The sequence below is a fragment of the Crassostrea angulata genome, chromosome 1, assembly GCF_025612915.1.
Source record: "Crassostrea angulata isolate pt1a10 chromosome 1, ASM2561291v2, whole genome shotgun sequence".
In the NCBI taxonomy this organism is placed as follows: domain Eukaryota; kingdom Metazoa; phylum Mollusca; class Bivalvia; order Ostreida; family Ostreidae; genus Magallana; species Magallana angulata.
Window position 1 is genome coordinate 31,699,232 of NC_069111.1, and position 10,550 is coordinate 31,709,781.

General features: G+C 34.1%; 2 protein-coding genes across 2 annotated transcripts; one reads left to right on the forward strand and one right to left on the reverse strand.

Moving 5' to 3' along the window:
- Positions 1-1,540: 1,540 nt before the first annotated feature.
- LOC128165787 (translin-like) lies at positions 1,541-5,253 on the reverse strand. The gene is made up of 6 exons (XM_052830620.1): positions 5,096-5,253; positions 3,427-3,520; positions 2,903-2,999; positions 2,658-2,773; positions 2,491-2,570; positions 1,541-2,087 (listed from the first exon to the last, which is right to left on the reverse strand). Exons 1-6 carry the CDS (start codon positions 5,180-5,182, stop codon positions 1,869-1,871), a joined length of 693 nt encoding a protein of 230 aa, XP_052686580.1. The 5' UTR covers positions 5,183-5,253; the 3' UTR covers positions 1,541-1,868.
- A 100-nt stretch (positions 5,254-5,353) lies between these two features.
- On the forward strand, positions 5,354-8,405 carry LOC128165777 (RING finger protein 32-like). Its single transcript, XM_052830611.1, has 9 exons — positions 5,354-5,545; positions 5,828-6,026; positions 6,223-6,285; positions 6,521-6,663; positions 6,764-6,796; positions 6,948-7,072; positions 7,177-7,285; positions 7,604-7,768; positions 7,873-8,405. Exons 1-9 carry the CDS (start codon positions 5,501-5,503, stop codon positions 8,263-8,265), a joined length of 1,275 nt encoding a protein of 424 aa, XP_052686571.1. The 5' UTR covers positions 5,354-5,500; the 3' UTR covers positions 8,266-8,405.
- Positions 8,406-10,550: the final 2,145 nt, after the last annotated feature.

Below are 10,550 nucleotides of genomic sequence, written 5' to 3' on the forward strand. Positions count from 1 at the left end.
TATTGGAAAACATTCACATCACCACAGGCTTCATTAGAAATCCCAACAAACGAGATGGAAAACCTCAATTCAGATATAAATAGAAAATAAATGTATTAAGGAGTATATACCGACACTTTTACATATTAATAAACCTCTCGTTAAGGGGAACTATAATCATCTGGGACCCACTGATTATTACTAGGTATAGAAAAGCTTCAAGGTGTTGAGGAAATCATCAAGCTTTAACGGACTCTGTCAAGGAGACAGGTAAACGACCCCATCTGGTGGCCAGTTATGTCCATGGCTATTGCGGTCAAGTTGTGGGCTGTATAGTCTGGGGGTTAGCCTTAACAGGTGTCTAATGACTGTCTGAAGAATAAACGTACATTGTAAAATAAGTTGATACAGAATGGCCTACAATAGATCTTGAATTTTAACCACAATCTGCTGTGTAACTGTAAATTTATATTTTAAATTGATTTATTTCATTTAATGTATTGTTATTTGGCATTAAATCTATATTGTGGTCATTTATTTGCAGATTTTCTTTCATAAAGAAATTAACAGATACAGTAGATTTCCCCACTGCTTGATACAAAATTACCGAGACCAACCACAGAAACAATCAGTATTGAGTAATCTACTGAAATATTGACAATGAAGTTTTCCCTGCAAATTTTTTTCTACAATTGTGAATTTCAAAATTAAAAACTAGCTCTAGTTCTTGAAATATATTTGAAAACATATTCACCAAATCACTTTTCAAACTGCATATGCCTTTTTTCCCTGTGTACATATTTTACAAATACATGTACAAGCAAGTCTTCATCCAAAGGCCTGGTAGATTTGCAGTATTGATTGAGCATTTTTGTTTTGTTTTGTTTTTTAACAAAATTTTATGAAATATACACACAGAAGCAACAACATTACCAATAATATATTCAGTAAGACTAGTGCATTCATCAAATACTAGTTATCATGATATAATTAGTTCTTGGTAAATACTGGTATACAGAATTTACCATACATCTTGTTATATGAAACTAAAAGCAATAAAAGGGAAACAACTCTGTTAGGGATTATTTTTCCAAACCAAGTGAGATACTAGTAGATGATCCCCTTTTCTTGCACACTAACAATTTATTTACTTTTTTTTAATGAAATTCCTATATGAAAATGTACAGGCATGGGAATTTACAACATTATATTTAATTGCCAGGACATTTCATTCTGTATTTTGTGCACTTGACACTTCAATTGTTATCCTGAGTAAATGTATTCCTCTGAACACTGTAATATTAGTCATTAGTCATTTCCAATAAATTACAATGTATTCAAATTTTTATATTTTCAAAAAATTTCAAGATCCAAAAAAAACACCCTGAAAAATTGGTATGGTATCTTAATGTATGGTCTAAATACATGTATTGGTAAATTCATTTACATGCAAATACTGTATCATTTGAAGTACATGTATTTAACAACACAAAAGATCACATTTGAAGCACATTTCTCATCAAGATCAAACACAATCAGCTGTAGATAAAACAAACAATAATTCACTTTTCTGTGTTGCTTTTATTTCCAAATCAAGTGTGCTTTCACTTTGTACAAAAAAATTAAAGACAACAAAACACATACTTTGCCCATGGTTTGAGTGTGTCCATCACTTTCATAAGTCAGTTCCCATACAGACATAATTCTCCTTTTTTTTGCTCTTTTAACAGTTTTGGTCTTTGATAATAAAGTTATTCTTGTCGACTGTGTAAATATGAAATTGTAACTGGTACCTCATTGTTACCAGTGTTACAGTGATCCTATTAGAGATCAAAGTACAGCAAGTACTCAAGGTGCACAAGAGACCAGTATCCTGTATGGCCGTGATTTCATGTTCCTTCCACCGGTTTCAGACCTCTGATTGACAGGTCATAAACCACTTCCTCCACCTTTTTAAGGTCATACTTAAGTCCATCAAATCGCTTACGGAGGGCATCATTCTTTAAGTTCAGAAGTCGGAATCCAGCGTCCAGCTCTGCAACAAATTTAGCGATTCTCATTGGTCGGTGAAAGTCTCCAGCAGTCACTGAATTTACTGCCAGTCTTGACTGAAATGGTACATGAATAAATCAGTACAAAGTGGTGTTATCCTGCTCAAATATAAATGCTTATATAAAGCCAAAATAAAGAAATCCTTTCAAAGTTACAAAGATAATTACTGTAGATTCCTTATTTTACACTGGTACTTAAATTTTGCAATTGAACCGGTTTTCATCAAATCGTAAGAATATATAATCATGAATGCCGAATTGTTGGCATGCAGTGTTTCATTTAGTCTACATATGTACAACAAATAAAAGCAAGATTTTAAAATCCACGGGATGTGCTTCTTGCGATTTTACATGCATATTAATTCCTCGTGTTCATTTAAGATAAGAATCTACAGTATTTAACACAATCCTCTTGAAAGCAAGTTTTGGTAGCTGAGATGAAGATAAATCAAGTATTTACCAGCTCACTGGCCATCTGTAGCAAACCAATCAGATAATCATCTAAGTCCATGTGAAACCCCTCTGCTTGCCGTAGTTTCACTAAAATGTCAAACACTTCCTTACTTAGAAGGTACCGGTACTTTTACAATTCCCAACAATTCCAAGTCTGCAGCTAGCCCCACTTACCTCCAATCATTGCTGCAGTTTCCTCCCTTGAGACAAGTTTCTCTGTTTTGAGATAGGTGACCAATGCTGACAGGAAAGAGAGCTTTTGGAGAGCATATTTCCAGTGATCATTAAACCTTAAAAATCAAAATATAAAGCAATTTTTAACATGTATGGTACATGTATATGCATGCATTTAAAATAAACGATCAAAGCAGCAAAAATGTGTAAATTATAGCAAAGTTTTATGTTGACTTGTGCATTACCTGTAGTACTGATTTTCTGGAATTTTTGCACTCAGTTCCTTGAATTGTTTTCTTGCTGTTTCAAAATTTGATTCAGTTGACTTGCAAACATTTACAACTGAAAATAAAATATTTTAAATAATAAAATTTCACTAAGAAATAAGTTGCATTTCTAAGAAATAAGTTGCATTTTCCAAATAGCATCACCCATTTAATAGTTCAAAGCAAATTTCTCCAGGGATATGTTTTAGGGGGGTCCAAGGAATAATTTTGTTTGCCAATCGGGACTAAGGCTTTTTTTTGGAAACTTTACAATGTAAATATTAAAAGTTTGGATTTTCATTGCAGTCTGGACTCCCTGCCCCCACCCCTCCCCCCCCCCCCCCATCAATCTAGAGTAGCATATGTCTACTTTAAATTGAATAATGAGAGATGGATTAACTGGTCTAAAAATATCATATATGATGGCTTCAGGATATACATTGTATATGATAATGTTAATAAACATAATTGAACAATATAAGCGATTATTTTAAGTAAACAACCATTTTCACTTCCATCCTTCTGGTGTACTTTTTGTAGAACTGCATGAATCTCCCTGGCTGTCTGTTCAAGTTCTCGAACAGTTGATCGAATTTCCTGTTGAAGTAGAGGTAAATTCATTGAAATGTAGAATGTTATAAATCAATACATCAAAGATTGCTAAATTTAGATATGTCAAACATTATGGGTCATTTAACTATGCAAATTTTTCCACAGATACCCAGTGTATGTATGGTTTTTGTTATTTTTAGCTACATATGATTATCATTCTACACCCACCATTGAATTCAAAGCTTCATTTTCCTCTTTGGAGTACATGTAATTATTCAGGACAGTGCACAGAGACATGCATGAAATTGTATGAGGATTCTTCAGATACAGAGTTGTTTGTGGTAATTTTTTTTATTATTCTCACTGAATCATAAATATTTTGCCTTAAATTTAAAAAAACATATGCCTACTTTAATCACTCAATCTAGGGCTCCAATTTTACTTGATTGACAGTGATTGACAAACCAAGTAAATTTGGAGGAAGTTCTTGTCTTTATATATTGTTTTATGGGAGGAGGGGGCTGTTAAATACATGTACCTTGTGTAAAAGATTACAGATTATAGAGCAAATAACTTTAAGCAGTTTAATTTGATCTTGTCTGTAGTCCATCATCACCACAAGCCACTGGTTTTGTGTTCATTCTAATTCCGAAAATTGTGGTTTGTGACAATGATAATCCATAGACCTAAAATTCAATGCGAGCTCTAACGACAATGCTTGGGTGAGGAGAAAATTCAAACTAATGCTCCATTTGACAACCTGAAAATTCTTTCCTCAGATTGGAACCCACATTTCCTTGTAAACTGAATATGGCTAGACCAGGTAAAAATGTATTTTAGGATTTGTATGCATTTAAAAGATGAATAAAACATTCTGTCGCAGGTGGTTCTAAAAATTAGTCTACAAGTAGTGTTTTAAGCTATTTTCTTAAATTGTTTGGATCAATGTTACTTTGATGGAAATTGTCAAGTGATGTTTGCTCTACTAATATGAAGTCACAAAGCATACGGCCTTTAGTATAATGAATAAATAGAAAGCTAGGCAGATCTAACGTTGCATGTTTCCAAAAAAATTGATGATGAAATTGAGATTGTGTTTTTAATTGGCTTTGATCTCCATTGCAACATTTAAAACATACCAGTAAACATATTTCTACAGAAGTGCAAAATATTTTATTTTTTATTCAACATTTTTTTATCACAATGATGCATCCATTTGGTAGACCATGCTTTTATGAAACACAGGAACCCGTCTGTATTTAATTCAATTAATGCTACACTTGCCACAACCGTTGCATCGTAAAACATATAAAAATTTTCACATGACATTAAATATCCCTTTTCTCCCGACATATTTTGTTGCCTTAAATGGAGCTACCAGTAAATTGAAAATAATTTTTTAAAAAGTAATATTTATAGCAGAACACCATAATGAAAAGACGAATATTGAATCTTTCTCTTATGGTCGTTAAATTGGCCTTATGAAGAGAAATACATGTAACTTTATGAAAAGTGTGGCTTGAACTGTATGATACTCAATCGACCAATCCCTATCACATGTGCCATGGTTCAATGACATGTGTCTAACCTAATGGATATCTACCAAAAAGGAAGAAATACCTCTCTCAGATCTTGCTCTTTGCTAAAATAAGACTGAAAATCTGCAAAAACTTCAGCGATTCTCTCGGCAGACTCGTGGGCATCCATCTTTTTGGTTGAACAGAAATCTATTAACTCGTTCGTAAACTATATTCTAAAGTTTAATGCTAAGTAACTGTTTCTTAACTACAAAATTAATAAAGCAACAGCTGTAGAGTAAACATAGTCATTGCAATCATTATACCCATGTCAATAAATAGGAATAAAACCAGTATTTGAGTAAACGTTTGAATCTTCTAATAAAATTTACGTATGAGTTAACTAACATTACTCATTGTTTACCTTGGATTCTCCGATTAGGATGCTTAATTTATGATTTATATCACATTTAGAGAATTTTGATTCTTTTCATCTTTCTTTAAAGTCATGTCTTATACAAAGAAGACTCTTCAAACACAGAAACATGATCAGGTACATTTTTTACGCTAAAAATGTTCGTTGCTGCTCAGTTCGAATTACCTATATTTATAATCAAGTGGTTTTGCTACATATTTATTAAGTTGTGTGCTCTCTTATAGTCATATGTAATCATCAATATAGATTACATTGTAAAAAGAGGCTAGTTATTTATTGAAGAACGATTGTCAAGGGAGACATATGAAATATAATTTAGTAACATTTGCACTTGGCTTCTTTTTAACCGTGAACCAGGTATGATTGAAGTATTTTCTAATTGAATATCTGTATTCTAAGGATGGAAAATCTTCAACCACTTTGGCAGCTGTAGCATTCCAAGATCATCTTGTTCGTTCATTAAATCTTGGATTAGGAGCACCTGTTAGAATTGGACCAAGGCAGGTTGGTCTAGGCCCCGCAGCTAAAGCTAAACAAAAACAGAAGAAAGAGATCAAGTCTCAAACTGACACAGGACTACGAAGACAGAGGCCAAAAGGTATTTGATCTTTTAATTTAAAAACTGTCGTCAAAAAATGAAAGGACAGACCAGTTCGATCGCTTGTGCTAGCTGACAAGGTAGAGTGCCTCACCATAGATTCAGAGGGCCCATGTTTGAATCCTGGTTTTCTCTCATCCCATTATACTTATTATACATGTATACAAATTAATATTCAATTGTTCTTTTTTTTTAGAATCTACCAAAAAAGAGGACAAAGAATATGTACTAGATGCAAAGCCAGCACCACTGACACTGGGTAAAATCTATAAACCTCTTGTTGAATTTCTTTTTATGCCCCTGATTATATAAGCCTTACGGGCATATTGGTGTTATTGTTTATCCTTCCGTTTGTCTTTCTAATTGCAAAAACTGTAATATCTTTAAAACTTAATCAGAAGATCACACAGATTATAAAAAAGGGTTAGAAAAACATACAACCAATTACAGATAATAAGAATATCATACAATATAAATGCACTAAATCATTTCAGCACAGAAATTGGGGTTAGTAGAAGCTCCTGAGCAACTACTTTCCGAAAATGATTGGCAAAATGTGAAAACAAAATCAAATGAGAGAGATGACTCAAAGCTGCCGTGTGTCATATGTAAGGAGGATTTTGGGACCCAGGAGCAGGTCTGTCTTTTACCATACCACGAATTCAAAACTGAAAACCCAACTCATCCATAAAAATTCAGAATTTATGCTTGTAATTTCCTCTTTCTCTGTTATACAGGTCTTGCTCTCATGCTCCCATGTTTTCCATAGGGTGAGTATATTTTAACCAATAGATATACATGTATTACATACTTCAGTGTTAATTTATAATTCAGCAATTATATCTATACTTAAATTGTGAACCATAAATAGACAAAGTTTCAAATTCATCAGTTAAATGACAAGGACTCTATACCATGCAGGCATGTCTCCAAGCCTTTGAGAGGTTCACGGGGAAGAAAACCTGTCCGATGTGTCGGAGAGAACAGTACCAGACACGAGTCATCCATGAGGGAGCAAAGCAGCACAGGAACAAGTGTGCCACAATGTCAGTCACAAATACAAGCTCTATTTTTCATGATCCAAATACTGTATCCCTGATTACAAATATTAATATTCACTCAATGTTTTTGTTTTTGGCTCTATGTATAGGATCCAGGCTGCATGGCGAGGGTATGTGGTGAGGTGTTGGTATATGAAGCTGAGGGAGACAGTGCCACCCACTGATCCTAAGCTGAAGAAAAAATTCTATGCTAGTAGAGTAAGTTTAATTCAAAAATATTTGTTCATTGCAATGACAAATGAAATTTTTTAAGTCAGTAAATGATTTACCATAATCAATCCTTTTACATTAGACATAGTAAAACACCCTTTCTAATATTTCATTGTTAATTTGCCCAAGATGCAAAATTTCAAGTGAGCCTTATTGGACATTCAGTAGTCATTCTGTTCTTGGATATTGTCATGAATATTTATTTAATGTTGCTTATTACTCAGGTGAGTAAAATTGCCCATGGGCAGCTTATGTCTGATTTAGGACTACAATGTTCACCTTCTAAAGTTCTTTCTAAACTTTTAGCTTTCCAGCATAACGGACAGAATGCTCAGATCTTGTGATTTTAACATTGATGTCTTCCTGACTGAAATTGATGAAAACCTAGCTGCGAGTCGTGCCATTTTCAGAAACTTTGATGCAACATTTAACATAATGTCTGAGGAACAGTGGGAAGAAGTTCAATTAAAGGTACAATTTTAACATTATTCACAAAACATACACTTAAGTCCTTGAATTTTCAAACAATTAATGTTTGAGAACTCAAATTCCATGCTATAAAACTTCTCTTATAGGCAGTTACAAGACAAGAACTGGAATGTCCAATCTGTTTAGGAGCACTAGTTTTACCAGACCAACTTGGGAATGGACCTCCTTCCTCCTACACCACACAGGATCTCCATCACGCCATGTCAAGCTTGTCAAAACAGCCAGACCGACCAAACTCCAGCCAAAAAACGAGAGGTCAAGGAAAGGACTCAGTAATTAGCAAGATCATGCCTCAAAACAACAGCCCTGCTGACGCTCATTGTTGTGGGAAGACTGGAATCAGAAAGACAGTGCTGTTGTCGTGTTCCCATGTGTTCCACGAGACTTGTTTAGCTACATTTGAGGAGCTGACTTGTGAGGAGAGACCTGTGTGTCCAGTGTGTCGGTCTCTGTACCAGAAGAGAGTCCTTTCTTTGTAGTGTTTCTATGCAAGAAAGCAATTTGCAAACCTTTGCTTGAATTATTCTTATAGAGAGGAAAAAGTTAGCAACTGCTAGCGAAGATATGCAAGATCCAATACAGATTGGCATTGCATTGAAACTGTTTGTGGGGTTTCATGGAGTTATCAAAGTACTGAAAGTACTGTTAGACGGTGGCGCCGTTTGAAAGTGGCATATTACATGTATGTAAATTGTTGTTGTTGAAAATCCACAGCCAGCGTCTCATACATGTACTAGCACAACTGGTCGTGAGTTACTCGCATGGATAATTCTGTGGAAATCGTAGTTGTGTTCACAATCCACACTTTACAAATGTTGTGTCTCTTTATCGTCATCTTTTGGGGAAAATCATAGATTTATCACAGTAGCCTTTGTAGTATAGAAGTTTGTATCTATATGTTTGTATCTATATCAGTTGATATAAAAACTCCGTTTTCGGTAATACATGTACTACACAAATGTATTTTGATTGCCCCAGAATGACTCTTTAAATATGTGGGTTGCCACCACATATTGAATGAATAAATCAAATCCAAAGCGATTTCATCACAGTACGCCAAACTATTTAATTGTATAAAGAAGGGGAATTTTGGTTTTTTCCCTTTTGACCTTTGGGTTGACCCTGCAAAGGGGAACAACTTTTGAAAATTGTGGATTGGACTTTTGTGCTTTAAAGATATTGTAGATTTCTCAAAGTAACGAGAACAAATAAAGCTTTAGTATGATAAAATACTTATCAGGTTTTTACTAACTATTTGGGCATACATGTAGTATGTTTATTGTCCCTCTCGACAGCATTTTCCCTCAATTTCTTCACGGGGAAAAAGTTGCATCATCACACTTGCTTGTGGACTATCACACTTGCTTTTGTCCTCATAGTCAGTTATACATTTAGGTGTTCAGAAAACGGAACGGTTTCCAAGAACCTGTTTGATAAAACTGGTATTGCTTTTGGAATGCACGTCATCATGAAACAGAAGAGTCAATCAATATTTTATCTTCGCTTCGACTGTAGTGGATTATTTCCATTTGCTCACAACGAAAGTGAATAAATTTGAGAAAAAAAATATCATACAATATTCAATCGCGACATGTTCATTAATCAACGTTTTAAAGTACATTTGTCTGATTGTATTTAGCTATAGATTCATTCAAATCATTTGAATGAATTTGGGAGAGTCACATGTATATTTTATCGCTTCTCAGTACACTTTAACACGCATAATTTACTTGCAACATTAAACTTTTCTAGTAAACTTACAAGAAATATAGATTAATTATTCAAAATTAGTTTTTAAAAACACCAAACAAACAAAATCCAAGTTAAACGCGTGTTTATCTGACCGAACAGCTGTGTATATAAATTTCATTTTATTCTTTGCATGTACTATAGTCTAAACAATAGATCTACGGTCCGCAAATCCCGGCAATATTTCCGGAAAGCTATAGTTCTGTAGCTCAGCAGAATACTACAGTCATCTATGAAGCACATTTTTTACCTTCATGTTTCATTATTTATCGCAAATATAGCATGGATGTATACGCTACAGCCGATGTAGCATTTCGTTGAGTGATGACACTTATTTCGATTGCGAGTCGCAACAAACTGGCGCATTTATATAGGCCCGCCTTTTTGTAAATGGAAATAAATGTCAAAGAAAGCTCATAATAGAGTTGTACTCGCGAGTTAAAAATTATTTGAGAACAAAAGGGGTGATATTTACGTACATGTGTAAATAATGTTATCTGTTTGCGAAAAAATCCCCCAAAACCAAAGAAAATGTTCTCTAATAGCAGGGACGGGTGCATATGGATTAAAGTCACAGATTGTACTTCGCTCATAGAATTGCGTTATTTCAGTTAAGTGTGAAAAATTCGTCAGAAACTGTTAAGTGAACAAAATTATTATATCTTACATTACAGTTCACAATGTCCCATAAATGTATATGGAATATTGCATGCGTTGAACCGATTGTTTTTTCTCACAAAAAAAGCTAGCGTTTGCTGCAAATTAGAGATACACGAGCTGATACGCCGTGAAATCCATAAGACGTTTTACAGCATGTCTTTAATCCCTTGTTTGCTTACAAAAAATCTGAACAGAAAATCTTTGAAACATCGTAAAATGTTGTTTGTTTATACATGTACATGAAAAATGGCGACTTGATTTGCACTGAATTTTACAATCCGAGGTCGATCGATTAGCGTGTTTGAGAGAAAGTCAGCAGCAAGTAAATCGTCAACATCAGGAGTAAATATTGTCT

Excerpts from the sequence above, each read along its gene's own strand:
- LOC128165777 (XM_052830611.1), top strand. The coding sequence starts at position 5,501 with ATGTCTTATACAAAGAAGACTCTTCAAACACAGAAACATGATCAG. Across the intron at positions 6,027-6,222 it reads ACGAAGACAGAGGCCAAAAG|AATCTACCAAAAAAGAGGAC; the intron begins GTATTTGATCTT and ends CTTTTTTTTTAG. Across the intron at positions 6,286-6,520 it reads GCCAGCACCACTGACACTGG|CACAGAAATTGGGGTTAGTA; the intron begins GTAAAATCTATA and ends AAATCATTTCAG.
- LOC128165787 (XM_052830620.1), bottom strand. The coding sequence starts at position 5,182 with ATGGATGCCCACGAGTCTGCCGAGAGAATCGCTGAAGTTTTTGCAGAT. Across the intron at positions 2,571-2,657 it reads AACTGCAGCAATGATTGGAG|TGAAACTACGGCAAGCAGAG; the intron begins GTAAGTGGGGCT and ends TTGACATTTTAG. Across the intron at positions 2,088-2,490 it reads TACAGATGGCCAGTGAGCTG|TCAAGACTGGCAGTAAATTC; the intron begins GTAAATACTTGA and ends GTACCATTTCAG.